Source organism: Xylocopa sonorina, chromosome 1 (genome assembly GCF_050948175.1).
Source record: "Xylocopa sonorina isolate GNS202 chromosome 1, iyXylSono1_principal, whole genome shotgun sequence".
NCBI lineage: Eukaryota > Metazoa > Arthropoda > Insecta > Hymenoptera > Apidae > Xylocopa > Xylocopa sonorina.
Genome location: NC_135193.1, coordinates 12243646 through 12258891, shown reverse-complemented (window position 1 = coordinate 12258891; position 15246 = coordinate 12243646). Strand labels below are relative to the sequence as shown.

General features: G+C 46.8%; 1 protein-coding gene across 5 annotated transcripts in view; it reads left to right on the top strand.

The window, feature by feature from the left end:
* Positions 1–13717, top strand: part of Pdm3 (POU-domain protein pdm3) — a 147479-nt gene extending 133762 nt beyond the window's left edge. For 4 of the 5 annotated variants that reach the window (XM_076894484.1, XM_076894468.1, XM_076894460.1 and 1 more), the window contains 8 exons: positions 1396–1569; positions 1882–2159; positions 3328–3541; positions 5451–5631; positions 6569–6625; positions 7718–7801; positions 13308–13444; positions 13536–13717. In XM_076894484.1, the coding sequence (XP_076750599.1) occupies positions 1396–1569; positions 1882–2159; positions 3328–3541; positions 5451–5631; positions 6569–6625; positions 7718–7801; positions 13308–13444; positions 13536–13660 (1250 nt within the window). In that variant the 3' untranslated portion in view covers positions 13661–13717. The remainder of the gene's footprint in view (positions 1–1395; positions 1570–1881; positions 2160–3327; positions 3542–5450; positions 5632–6568; positions 6626–7717; positions 7802–13307; positions 13445–13535) is intronic. The other variant, XM_076894476.1, reaches the window with a different exon arrangement.
* Positions 13718–15246: the final 1529 nt, after the last annotated feature.

The following is a 15246-nucleotide window of genomic DNA, read 5'->3' as shown; positions in this document are numbered from 1 at the left end:
CGAGTCCGCCTAAGTGGATTGAAGTTCGTGGATATGGACCGGTCGTGGTGGGATGACGAGTTACGTGGTGGCAAATAATATTTGCACTGCTTTTCGGCTCGATCGATGGTAACTGGCTAACGCTCGATTGATTCCTGATAGACGCGTCCCGTGCAAAGAAACAGTCGCTACAATCGATACCCCGATTTATGCGTCTATTGGGGCCGTTTGATCGTCCGGGAACACTTGCCGGCGTATTTACTCGCGGGCCTCGACTCGTATCTTCTCCTGGACCAGTGGCAAAGTGGGATTATACGGACGCGGAGGGAAATGTGAAACGGTTAAATATACATTAGATTGCTTAACGAGAGGGGCCACGGTGAACTTCTGCGCCAATTCGTCCTGTGTGTGTCAATCGAAGGAGTCGTGTAGAGAGCCTGGGGGGAACGGTTTTACGATTCGAACGCGATTGAAAGCAATGGCCAGTGAATCTTTTATATTGCCGGCAGTAGGTCATGCGAATCAGAATCATTGGCAACGCAAATAACGTTCGAGCTCTTTAAAATGCCTGTGCAGAAATAAGCCGTGAAGGGGTTCGTCAGACGAATCCGGCTATTCTCGTCGGGAAATTGCGGAGGATCTTGAAAAAGATACGGGTCAGGGGATGAAACCTCGCCGCCGTCATAAATTACAGTTCGACCGGGTGATCTTAAAGCATCATCGTCGTTAGCGTTATCGCGATAACCTTCCCTCGAATCTTGTTTCATTAAACGGGACAGCGATCGAGATACGTCGGCGACACGTACGCGAAATAAATAAATGAAAGGCTATTCGCGGCGAACACGGAATATTATCGTCGAATATCGTGGCGGAACTAAACGTTAATCGGATTGTCAGTTGACCTTACCTCAGAACGTGAAACTTTTATGGCTGTTCGGAATACGGGATTTGCTTAGCTTAGCTATAGGTACCAACACGGGTACGTACTCATGATCAGTAATCATATTAAGCGCGTGTACAGGGTAATCAGATTAGCGGAGCTGGAGGTAATCCCGAAACTATTCTAAGTATGATTAGGCGTCCTTCTCACAGCCTAGTCCAGTGCCGGTACCTGTACCCACTATTAAGATGACGATAATAGTTTGCCAACTACGCTGGCCTGCGAGGTTACCTGCCCTATGGGTTGCCTAATAATCCCTCTATGAGACTCTGATAACTTTACTACCCTTCCTGGATCAACGACGCGTGGACTACGTTCATAATGGAAATGAAGTATCTATTGATTCGAGACACGTTCATACGAGAACGTGCCAGAGATAGAATTATCAAGCATACCCGTGTCTGCTCGGGTTCTTGCGCTATAGCCGTACAGGGATTAACCAATTTTTTTTTTTCCGCCCCCTTTCTACCCGACAGGGATCGCTACGCAAACTATTCTGACCATCCCGGTGAGCCACGTCACGAATAATCAAATGGTGAACTTGGCGCTGAGCAACGGCCAGGTGGTGTCTACGACCCTGGCAAACCTTCAGTCGATCGCCCAGCCGCAAAGCATGTTGAGCACACCGACCAGCAATGGTGAATTTACAGGTAAAAGGTTGTACTATTTCCCTGTGAAGCAGTGCTGTCTAAGTGGCGGCTCGCGAGATCCTTCCGTCGTTCCTAACACACCCACGCGGACGATCTATCTTCGACGTGTTAGATTTATCGATCCGTTTCTGGATTCTCGTTTTTTACCACGAAGACGAACAGAAACGCCATCTTTCGACAGTACTGCCACAAAAGAACAGGAGAGCTCGACGCTCGTGAGAACAGACTTAAATCTGGTGGTCGAGATCGTTACGACTTGAAATTCTCGCGCGACACCCAAGTGGATCACGGTTTTCTCTTTTCACGTGACAGTTCCAACAAGTCCCAGCTTAGCATCCGGATTAGGGCTAAATCCCGCCGCCTTGCCACACCTTCTGAACAACAGCTCGGCCAGCCAGCAACTTCTGAACGCGATGCAACCTCAGCAACTGCTTCAGGCCGCGCAGGCGGCCCAGGCGCAGGCTGCACAGGCGGTTCAGGCACAGGCCGCACAGGCGGTTCAGGCCGCTCAGGCTTCTCAACAACCACTTTTGACGACGTCACCCCAGCAACACGGCCATCGACACAGTTCTCACATGAATCACTATACGGTACGTACGCAGCGTGTAACTCGTCATTTCTGACCCCTTCAATGAAACGAACAACGTCGTTTCGCCCTAATGATTGGACGGTTTGTCCAGCCATCGACAACCGAATCCTATTAATAGAGAGCGCACTGATAATTTAATCAACGATGTATATATAGCCGTTTCTATGGAAGGTTTTCTCGTCGGATCCTGTCATTAAGAATTCAGCAAGACGTGCCAGACGGATTTTATTTAACTCCCGTGTGTCATGTTTAAAAGAATGGTACATTCGAATAAACTGATACCTGTCACCGTACTTTTCACGGTTTAATTTATTTTTTTTTTTTCATTAAACATCCGATAGCGTTATCCAGTTATTCGTGAATTTAAGATTATTTTAAGAGTAACACCAGCTTGACAGTAACGCGCACACCCCAGACGAGTGCTTTAGCCTCCTTTTATACCCCTCGATAAACTACGAGGAGCAATCAATTTGTCGACATTTCGCTTGTTCGCTTCAATTACTACTATCCACGAATCCACTGATACGAATAAGGAGGAGGGAATGCAATACTTGTTTCTGGGGCAAAATTCTTTCTTTCATCCCGATTTACTCGCGATATTCAAGACACGCAATAATTGAGACTGCTCGAGATGTTCTCCAAGAAGTGGAAGGATCTAACGCTGCGTCTGATACTAACACTGATCAAGACTTGATTCAAGCGATACCCAGTTGCGTCTAAGTCTAATCTATCTGTTGATAATAATCGTAATTCTCGAGACGAATAATTCTATCCTCGGATAGACACGCCACTTCCAGTTTACGCACGCGCCTCGACGTATAAAAACGAGTTTCGAATCCGCGTGACGATCTGCTGGGTCCCCGCGAAGGTGGATAGGGCTTAACCGGCGCAAGATCAGCGGAACAAGCGGAATAATTCCCCGATAGCAAGCAATCTCGTTAAGAAAGTATTCCGTAGCGGCGGCGTTTCTTCCACTAATTAGACTCTAAAGTGTCTCGAGCCGAGGTAGATCGGGCGCAAAGAAAGAAGGAGAGAGAAACAGGGATCGGGGCGGGGGGTGGGTCTCATTATTAAGTGCATAATTGGCGTGGAAGAGAAGCATGGAGCATTGTCGTTGATACTGGTTGAGCTACTAATCCGTTACCATCGCCCCCTCTGGCCCCTCGCAGCCGACGGAGAAGCATCACAGAGAGAGGCCCGAGCAATCGTCGCCTTTGAACGAGTCCGTCGTATCCGCGGCATCGGCGCTGAACAGACTAGCGGCCAGCAACGGGGAAATCACGATCACGACCACGCACGGACCAAGCGGAGCCGGCGCGAAGGCCGTCCCAGGCAGCATGCACAATCCGAAGAAAGAGGAGGAGGATCTCAATGATTCACCTAGTAAGATCACGCTTTGCTTATTTCTCTTCATCTTCACCGTCGAATACTCTCACTTACTTCCATAGTTTCCAATCAAATCGCGTCGTGGATAGAGATCTACGAAGCCAATGCCTGTCGTTTACAGTTCTCTGTTTACTTTCGATACTTCTTCGAAAAATGATATTTTCTTGGATATCGCGTTACTCGCTCTGAATCGTTAACCGTAACCTTTAAGTACATGGAAGTCGTTAGTCGATCGCAAGAAACGTCTCGCGCGTTCCACTCCAATAATCACGTCGACCGGCCAGAGTCGTACTTAACCGGGAACAAACTTTTCACCAGCGGGGGTATTATAAATTAAGCCACTCTTCCTGCCTCGTTGCCACGAATCACGTTCCCTTCCCTCGCCGATTCAACATTTAGCGCGCGGTCAAAGCCGATAAATAATAATGTTGTCGGCCGTAGCGGGGGCTTTTAATAATCCTAATAGGATGTATCGTACAATGCACGGCTCATTACGGTGTATTAGATCGTTCCTAGACCGCCTTCTGGGAAGCCATAAAGATTCCCCGGCCAGAGCCAGTCGATAATTTAAATAATTCACAATCGTTCCCCGGCACTCCGTCACACCGCTCTGACGCTCGACGTTCGCAATAGTTCGACGTATCGAGCCTAACGATTCTCAATTGCCGGTGCCACGTAGCTTGATAAATCTGCGGCTTTGTTAACCTATCTTCCGCGGATCCTTGAGCTGCGATTCGTGAACTTAGAGGAGAGCATAGGCCAGCAAACGCGGCTGGACGCGCGCTTTGTTTGCCGCGACGTACAGGGCTGACAATGGGGAGTAAATTTTCGAGACGCACGGACAGACGAGTTGCTTATTCACGCTCTCATTATCGCGGATCTTTGTCGTTCGCCGTAAAAATCGGCAGAGGCTTATTAGCGCCGGGGAAGCCGCGAAATCAGGATCGATTGTGCTCGATGAAAAATCGTTGAAACTCCGATACCATTTGAATTGCAATGAACCACGGGGTCGGTTCGAGACGAACGCGTGAAACGAATAAATGGTACGAAAATTTCTCTTGCTCGATAGAAAAAAAAAAAGAAAAGAAAAACCAAAGAATTCGTCGACCGCAAGAGGTTAACAAAGCGCGGTACCCCAAGAAACTTCGATCCTCCGTCGGAATGCGAATAATTAAAATTTTTCTCCAATGATTCAATAAGAATACTCGTACCAAGTGTTCCGTGGTATTAAAATATTTTATAACCGCGGTAAGTATTTCATTAAAAATATATTCGCTCTTTCACGATTTGAGGAACGGGGGGAAGGACAACTGCGCGCTTTAACGATTCGCATTCTTCCTGGCCACGGATAACCAAGGTTGCGATTTCTTGTATCAATCCGCGAAAACGCCGGCGCATTCCACGAAACGGAACGATCACAGGCGCAACACGGAGAGGAGTCAAGGAGCATCGCGATTTTTTCCCCGTACGGCATCGTCGGAGGACGAGTGGCTCGCGTTCGATCGGAAATTAACGATCGCAGGAACAGCGCGCCGCGGAAGAAGGATTTGCAGTTTATTGCCAGACGCGGAGAGCCGCTCGGAACTGGTCGAGATTGCGGGGCATGCGAGCACCTCTGTTGCGTGCGCGTACGCTCGGGGTGACAGATTTACGAGAGAAATCGGTGTAGCTCAAGCCGCTTTAACGAAGCCGCTCGGTGTCATTAGGCAGCTTCTGGGCGAAGCGGCTAGGAAAATTGCTTAAATCGTTACCAAAACGCTTGGCGCTTCTCGCGGCTAAGATTCTCGAGGAACGAAAGTCGCATTTCTGCCACGAAGCGATCGCGCGGTGAAAACGTATCTTGCTAGCGTAGGCTTTCACAGATTTCAAAGAGATCCGAGGAGAGATTTAGAAACTGTAATTGCAGATCAACCGACCATCAACGAAGCCACGAACAATGTTGTCGATGGTATCAATCTGGACGAGATCAAGGAGTTCGCGAAGGTGTTCAAGTTTCGCAGATTGTCGCTAGGTTTGACGCAGACCCAAGTGGGACAGGCCCTGAGCGTGACAGAGGGGCCAGCTTACAGCCAAAGTGCCATATGCAGGTGAGTGTCGCCCCTTGCTCTTCGATTCCCTCCATCTCTTTCTCTCGCGGAGTTTAATGAATAAAAAGAAAAAGAAAAAAAAAGACGAAAAGTCGCTGATGAGACATAGAAATGAGTAAGGATATAGTAGGCTACGATACGACAGTGTGCCAGGTCACTGGATATAGTCGGGAAAAGAGGGACTGACGATTCTCCGTCTGGCTGCTAACAATCTATACATTTCTAGGCTATTGAGACTCGATGATGAAGTCATCCTTCCTTTAGAGCTCTCGTTGAACGTTCTTCGAACGAAGGGTCATTTCATCCCACCCGAGGCCCTTTTATTCCGCTCTATGTCCAAATTAAATCGGTTATCCCGTCATTGCGCAAACACTGCTATGACGTTCAGTTACTCCGTTTATCTCTGTTGTTCCTTTGCTTCCTTGCCTGACTATACGTATCTGTATCCTATCGAAAATTCATTGGAAAACGAACGAAGGACGTGATGTTGTTTGAAATTTTTTTTAAGACGGTTTCGAGTAACTAATTCATTATGGACATAGTATTCTCGCGACAGTCAGCCATCGGTATTCACGAAGTGTGCATACGTATCAATATCTTGATCGCGTTCAACGCCCTTCGAGTACAGATTCTGACTCAGAGAACGTCGTTATTATTTTTTTTTTTTTTTTCGCCGCGATCGTACTCCATGAGAAATGTATAATATGTAACCTGCCACGGTGGTTCCTAAAAAGTGCCATTCCCACTTCGATTCTCCAATCACGGTGTACACAGAGTCGAGAGAGTCGGACGTTCCCCCAGGCTACGAGATCTTTTAGATACGAAACGAAAGGAACCACCGTGGTAGTGCTGGTGGCAAGTAGAAACAATGTTTCTGTAATAGATCCTAGTATTGTTATCGTAACGACTAATTTAAGCATTGGTGATTGTTCCCCAGTGCCCTGGCTACCCAGATGTACGCTGCCTCGCAGATTGCCTCTCAGCAGCAAACTACGTACGTTCACCCCTCACGCAACTTAATTTACAACCTAAAAATCTAAAACTTTTTTAAAATCCTCCGAAAGCATAGCAGTTATACCCAAGCATGCGAATCCGTATCATTGGTATCGTCGTGTGCATATCGAAGGCGTACAAGTAGCTCGTGAACCCAGAAAAATGTTCACAACGGAACGATCGATCGAACCATCGGGTTGATCAGGTTTTCATTTACCGAATAAGGAGTAGCGTACACGTATCACGTGCATACGTATACATGCATAACGTTCTGAATCGATTCACTTTCCATACCTTCTCGAGCTGATCTTCTATCTTCTGGTCTTTCTATCCAACGTCTGTCGACCTTCTCTGCTCGGTTACCTCGTGTCCCGTTTCGTTTCGACCGACGTAACATTTGTTCGCTTCGATACGTCTCGCTTACATTATTATATACCATGGGGCATATTTGGGTATAGCTGCGAAAGCACTGTTCACTAATTTCTAACTCCGTTACTGGCAAAATGAGATGCGAAAGGAGCACTTCTGAAATTTAACGATTTCTTCGAGCCAGGGCATTGGCAAACTTGGGCATGATGTCGCCAACGCGTGTATACACGTCACGAAACGCGAAGCTCGACGTCCGTCGACGAGAGTGTGTTCCTTTTATATAAGACGGTTTATTTTTTTTTTTATTTTTGGTCTTCTTTTTTTTTCGTTGGTCAAAATTGTTCGCTCGTTCTTTTCACTGCGACTGTGGTTCGTGCCCGTTGCGAATAGAACACTAGCTCTCGAAGCGCGTTGGCAACATCATACACAGCATCACCAGAACCTTTAAGCATGCACGCATTGTCAATGTCCTGTTTTTGAATCAATGCATGCCTCTTAGTGCTCCTTTAGTCGAACAAAGACGCAAAGAATCTCGTTAATTGAATGTTGAATTCGATCGCATCGAATCGTTCCGGTTTCTTCGATACGAACAGCAATTTTGTTGCTCGAGAGCAAGTCTTTACGTCTTTGCCGTGGTAATTGCGATCTGTTTGTCCGCAAATTTGATCTTCCTTAACGATCGAAACGTCGGAGACCAAGAATCATAACTTGTTGTTGAATTTAGATTCGAAAAGTTGGACATCACGCCAAAAAGCGCGCAAAAGATAAAACCGGTCCTCGAGAGGTGGATGAAAGAGGCTGAAGAGAGGTGAGTCACACTTCCGCAATCTCAAATACCGCTTTTCTATACTTCATTTTGTACTATCCGCACGACCATTACGCGGTTCATTTTATTTCCCGTTGCGTTTATAATTACGTAAAACACTCGACTCAAACATCGCGCCGCGTTTCCAATTGCTCCGCGATCGAGTCTCTTCCGCTTATCGAGCGACGACGATTAGAAACTGGAAGAATCGTTGGAAAAGTTGAAGGACTGGCATTTCAGCGAGGCGTATGCCAGCGCGGTATTGGCCAGCGGTCGGGCGACAGGGTCTCAAACGGTGTCCAGGAGCGTGTGAACGCGTGCGCGCTAATTGGTAATTCGCTAATTGAATCCACCTGATTAATTGCAGATCCGCGTCTAATAAATACGCGGAATGTTAATTAGAATGGGGGAAACCGTTAACGGGACTGCGCTCGGACGCCGCTACAGGTACCGCCGGTTTTATTCGTGTCGCGAAAGAAGTCGCCTATCGGCTTCCTCCTTCGAGGTATCGGTTTTGCCGCGTGCACCGACGCACCTGCACACCCACACCCGGCGATTTTCTGCGAACGCTGTATCAGGATCTGTAATTAGCGAAATTCAAAGTTTAATTCATCGTTCGACCGCACAGTCTCGACGGTACAAGCGGCCTCATAACGAAGGATACGAGAGTCGCCGTCGGTTTGCTCTTTTACCTCTCGAGGAATTCCCGAGAAGTTTTTCCCCTTTTTCTCTTCCGGAATATAGTTCGTTGCATCTTTGGTTCGACGTGCAACCGTGTCTGATTAATTAGAACTTCGGTGTTATTCAAACTGAATGAAACAAATTCCGTCTTGCTGGCGATCGACTTTCGTCTTGCGTCATTTTCGTGTCTTGGTACCCTTGGAACGGTCGGAAAGGAAATCGTCGGTAAACCGGAACACGGATGCTCGTAACATTCGAACCGATGCGACCTGCGTCTTGTACGCGAACCTGCGATTAAAATTGCCGCGAAATTTGGGCGAATTTTACGAGCCAGGGACGCCTAACGTGGTTTATAGTTTCGATTTCACCGCGACACGTTGTTTTATTGCCGGCCAGAAGCGCGGAAAGTACATATGCGGCGTGTTGTATGCAGAAAAAAAGGAAAAACAGAAACATACATGCACAGTGTACGAACACAGAGGCGCGCCTGTTATAAAACATATAGGGACGTGTATATTATACGTGTGGGGTGGCGTATCGATACACGCGGCATGTATCTCGACCGTGAACCGGATGATTCGATGACAGGAGCACGCGGTCATTTCTCTTTCCGCGGCCGAGCCGGCAACAATGACCCATTCCGCATTCCCGCGGCGTACCATCAACAGATTTTCCCAAAACGAACAAAATGATTTGTTGACTGTGCATTAACACCTTCGCGCGGCGATACAGCGAATCATCCCCGGCATTGTTACCCCCGCAGCCGCTTTTCCCGTTTAATGATTCGTTCCTTGATTACACGTCCCGCTTAAACGAAAAGCGAAAGTCGCTTCGCTTTTCTATTTCCGATCGATCGCTGCGCGAACGTTAAATCACTGCAACCGGATTGTTATCCTTCTGTTATTAAATTCGAAGGTGTGAAATCATGAAATTCGTAAGTTACGAATCTGTAAAGTCGAGAGCTATGCGAGGTGAAAATGTCCATATTGCGAGATGAAGATATGAATGAGAACTTTGGAAATTTAAAAAAATTCTATATCAATGTTGGAACCCTGGTTGGGAACGAGAAATGTTGATCGAAACGATCTCGAACCGTGCGCCTCTGCCTTAACCCTGAACCGTGAACCCTGACGTTGAACTCTCGCCGCGGTGAAAAATTCGTATGGAACTCCATTTCAATGGAACTCGCTCGAAACCGCGGGAGGAGAGAAGCTGGACGTGGAAGGATTACGAAGCAGCCGGATCTGTCAGCCTGTTAACCCGTCCGACTATTATCCAACCGATTCGATGACGGTTTAAGCGCGGTCATTTCTCTTTCGACGCGCGCTCGCGCTCGCAACAATGACCCATCCCGCATTCTCCTGGCGTAGAAGTAAGCGCGACCGTGCCCGGTCGCGTCCGGGAAAAATGAAAGCGGCTAGTTTATGCGGTGCACGTGCACGATTTATCTGCCGAGTAATTAAACTGTGGACTAATTAAAATCAGGTTTCTGATGTACCCCTCCTAGCTGCTGCAACCACCCACCCCCGCCACCACCACCAGCTCTTATCCACGATTCCTGTCGTTCCTTCTCCACCTCCTCCTCCTCCTCCTTTCACTAACCCCTTCTCGCTCTATCGCACGCGAGCTACTATTTCTTTCTTCTGGTTCTTCCCTCCTCCTCCTCCTCCTTCTGCCTCCTTCTTCTTCGACTTCTTCTTACACACCTACACGGGCCCCGTAAGCGCTAATACCCGCGATTCCATGGTACACCCACGCCAAGGTCTCTCTCCTCGTTTGTTACACCCATCGCCTGGATTTTCTGTTTCTTTCCGCTACGTATCCAGCAGCTGCTGCTGTTTCGATACGCTTTAATACGTCCCCCTTTCCCTCGTGCTCTCTCGAGGCAGCGCTCGCTGGTTGATCTTTCTCTGCGGTACGTATCCGCGGTAAATATGTATCTGTGCGCATACGAAAGCGCGTATGGCCTCGAGGAGATTTAGGTGGGCTCGTTTAATGCCAGCCGTAAGGAGTTTCTAATAAATATTCGATTAGCTGATTTATTCCCGTGATCCAGCGACGGATTTCGAGGAGACGAGAGTCGACCGCGTGACTAAGCACGCTCTCAGCCTGTCCCGATAGCGCGCGTGCTTCTCGCGATTCATATTTGAAAAAAAAAGAACGCCAGCGCGTATTGTCTTGGCACGACGTGTCGGCTCTGGTGAAGGTTCCTTTCTTTTTTCTCTTTACCTTCTGTTTTCCGCTCCCTTTCGTTTTGCCTCTTCTTCCCGACGACGACGTTTAATTCTCGCTCCCCTTTGCTTACTCTCTCGCCCTCGGGGATTATGCCTCGCTGGTACGTTTTGTCGCGTCCTTATTCCTCGTTATACCTCGTTTCTTCTTCTCCTTTTTTTTCCTCTCTCTTCCCGTTCGTTTGGCTTCTCACCTATGCGGGAATCAACGTGCTCGAGCTAACCCTCGACTCTGGTTTGATTCCACACCCTCCTCTTACCCTCTTCACCCCGTCGCGAAGCTTTTCATATTCTTCTGTCAGCTTTCCCTGTCCACGATACACGCGCGGTCACGGCAATAAAGTTTCTTCTGTGCGTGTGCACGCGCGCGCGCGAGAGAGCAATAGGGATTATTAAGATTATTGAAAGCGGTGGTAAATTGGCCTGAGAGAAGCAATTACGATATTTGTGGACGCTTTGAAGCGCTCGCCTTTTAATTCGCGTCGCGTGTCTTCGGTTATTGAAAACGTCGTGCTTCCCGTTTTTTTCCCAGCTGGCTTTGACGAAGTCCCTCGAAACTCGCTATACTTGCGTTCCTGAAATTATAATTGAAAGAAACAATGAAAAATATATTTCCCTCCGTTTCTCTCTTTTTTTCATTACGTTATTCCGCAGCGAAATTGACGATATTTTTCATTTTATTAGGGTTTAAGTGTATGCTGTATATTTGAAGGGCGAGAATCAGCGAATACGCAACCGTAGAATACAATGCGTTGTTGATTTTATTTTTATGCACCCGGTTTTAATATTTTCTTAATGGGTGAATTCACATTTCGGCGAATGCATCGGCTTGGAGCTTCATCAGGCTTCCATATCAATAACACGAATGCAATCAATAAACCGTGCGCCGCCAAAAATAAAGCTCTTTTGTAGGAAAAATGTAATTACCATATGGTTAATTTTAATCACACACCTCTGGACATTAAACACGGAAACCGTACGATATGGATGGGCTTTTTCTATCAAATTAATAAATTCTCCCACTTCCTCTCGCTAATTAAAACACCGCATCATTATCTGATACTGTACCATTCAAAGTGACGAATTGTCATCGCATAGAGTATCGTTAATACCGCGAACCGGATAGCGTTCCGCATTTTCCAGACAGTCTTATCGTCACCTAAAAGCGCCATCAATTTTTTCCTATTGAAGAGGAGCGAGAAGGAAGAAAAAAAGAAAGGGAAAAAGAACGACTCTCCGATCGTCCACGAATCGCTACCCACCGTCCTATAGCGCGCCGTTCGTCACCCTCCGATCGCGAACCCACCCCTTCGTGGCTGCTCTCGAGGCATCGGTTCTTCGCGCTCGTCGACTTCTCCATTAGCATATTGTTTTCGCGGATTCGACGAAATATCACCGCGCGATGCTAATGGCTCGGTCTGCACTTTTTTCGGCGCGGCTCGACAGTTGGTCATACGGAGTTAAATTAAAAACATAAATTCCACAGCGGCGTCCACCTACGCCTCCGACCCCCGTCGCGCACCACCGCTGTGTGTTGTGTGCGCGTCGGGACGCTGGACCCTTCTCTCTCTCTCTCTATCTATCTATCTCTCTTTCCCTCTCTTTCACCCTCGTTCCACCCCTTTCTCCGCGTTTCGCTCGTTTAGCCGCGATTCCCGGCGGAAGTTCTCCTGTTTACGGTTGCGAGGTTTTTTTTCCCCCCTCCCTCCGAAGCGGCAGCGACGCTTCGATCGCTAATTTCATTTGCGCGACGCCGACGTCGCGATGCCGTGCCATTCGAGAAAGTTCATCGGCTGGGGACGCGGGCCAATCAGTCAGAGGGATGAATGCAACGCTAAACGGCCGCTTTTGTTTTCTCTTCCTACGCGCCACGTTACTTCACCTTCTTCCTCGCTGTTCTTTAATTCGCTAGAACCACTACGCGTGACTAGGGAAGTTACCGCCACACGCGTGATTCATTTAAGACAGTTATTCAATTTTCAATTGAGACGGAGAAACGTTCGATTGTGATGACTTTTGTAGATTTTTTTTTTATGTAGGCATCGATGAGTGAAAAAATGAGAGGGTTACAACGAGGTGAAAGGAAACGACTAGCGAATCGGTCGAGATGAACGCGACCAAACTTCTGTCTGTTTACGATGCCGCTTTCGATTTCCACGGGGCTCGCTTTGATGTAGAGAAAGTTTGTCGAGTTAACACACACGACCACCGGCGTGTTTTGTTTTAATATTTGATTAGAGCATGATCGGGGAGTATTTGCGTTGGCGTGAGATGAAAATTGAGTTCTCGCTGCGAAGTAGCTGCTCTCAGGGTGTCGTTGATTTTTCACCCGCAACCTTTTCTTCTTTTTCCTCCCCTATTTCGTCCATCTCTCGGTAAAATCGTGTTCAACGGACGCAACATACACACACACACATACACGCACGCGATCGATGTTCATTCTAAATACCCTTATTTCAAGCTGATCGAATCGTAACGTGAATTAACTATTCGTTTTTCTCGTTTCTTTTCATAGTTCGGCGATCCCCTATAAGTTTATACGTAGTAACAGAAGAGTAGTTTCGAACGGAAACGAGACCAATTTCATTTGATTACAGGCACAAGAGCGGGTTGCATCAGCTGACGGACTTCATCGGAGTGGAAACGAGCAAGAAACGAAAGCGAAGAACTTCGTTCACCCCACAGGCTTTAGAACTATTGAACGCTCACTTCGAGAGAAATACTCATCCCAATGGTGAGTCTATCCTTTCGTAATTGTTTCGAATATCTCTTCCAATGTTGATCTCAAATTAACGATTAATACTCGTCTCCCTCGTTCACCTCAGGTAACGAAATCACGAACTTGGCGCAGCGTCTCGGATACGACCGGGAGGTGATCAGGATTTGGTTCTGTAACAAAAGACAATCCATGAAGAACGCGGTGAGACTGATGACGAAGGACACTATGTAGAAGTGCTGGGAAGAAATTGGTCGCGAATTTAGCCAGTGAAACGAAGAATTGAAGAAGGGCTAACCGAGAAAAAAGCTTTAAGGACTCGAATTTACGTAGCACCGGATGGATTCCACGGGATTCGGTTCGACTCGATCCGCGCGGACGGGGATACAAGAGGAAGGATAGAGAAGAGGATCGCCGAACCTCAGTGTCGTGTTTAATAAAATAATCCCGACAAATCGGCGCGTTCGATGGGATCGCTTTAAAAATTCACGCGCCACGACGACAGCCGGCGGGCCGTGAATTTTTAAAGGGGCGCGCACTCGACGATCGATGTAAAGATCATTGTGATTGCAGGTGTATACGAGACCTATCTGTAAATAGTTTTAATCTACGGCTAATGTGATGTACAGGAGTCGAGCGTTTAACGTTGATAATTGCCTTAACCGCAAATCGTCTTATCTGACACTTGTTGAGCGACGAGAGGAAGAAAACTAGAAATTAGAGATTTCAAATTTCGTTGCGGACGAGAACAGTATTCGCAGTATTCTATCGGTAGCTGTTAAAAAAGGCGACCGTGATTAACGTAAATCCCGACGGATGATACACGAACCGTTATCAGTTGATGATAAAAAGTAAACGTTTCATTTGGCGGATTTTTTTTTTTTTTTCTTTGTAATATTAGAATATCCTTGGAAGTATAATGTTCTTCGTTCGTTAGAAGGTATAAAAGGATAGGACACGATAAGACGTAAATCAAACAAACAATTATCAAGTCGCGTCTCGGCTCGTGAAAACTAGGATAAGTAATTCCGTTAAGTAATCGCACAGATAACGATAGTTCGTGAAACGATCGAGAAGCTTCCAGCTACCGAGAATCGTCTGTCGTTAAGAGATGAACAGACAAAGCACAAAACGAGGATCGTGCAAAGAATATGATCCACCTTGGATCGTCTCAAAGGGTAGAATGATATTTTTTGTACGAGATCGCATCGAGAAGTAAGAGGATGAAGTGGACGGGCCAGTGTTTCTGGTCCTCTGGCACACAGAAAAGAACATAGTTGAAGCAACGAGAGAGCAACAGCAACAGCAACAATACCAATAACAGGAACCAATAACAACGGTAACAACAGTACCGCCACGTTCACATATATGCCATACACAACATGGGATACAATTCAGTTGTACACACAAGAAATAGCAACGGAAAAGTTTTTACAGTAACGCCAAACTATCGTTTATGACGATCATCCATCCATAAACTCTTTTTATTTCCATTCTTACCGGTGAAACAACCACTCGTTTGCAGGCTTCGTTCGAGGAAAATGAGAAAAAAAGAGGAAAAAATGTTTCAACCATATTGTTCTCTGGGTGTGCTCGTCTGTAAATTTATACGTGCGTATTTAGGTGAGAATCGATCGAAAAAAAGGAAAACGAATCACGACGGAGACGAAGCTAAAAGGAAAAACAGGAAAAAAGAAGAAGAAGAAAAGGAAGAAGGAAAGAAGAAACTTTTTAGCGAGTAAATTAACGCAATAACGTCTTTTTGAAAGTATATTATCGATCGATCGTAAGGATCCTCCTGATGCCCCTTTAAACGAAAA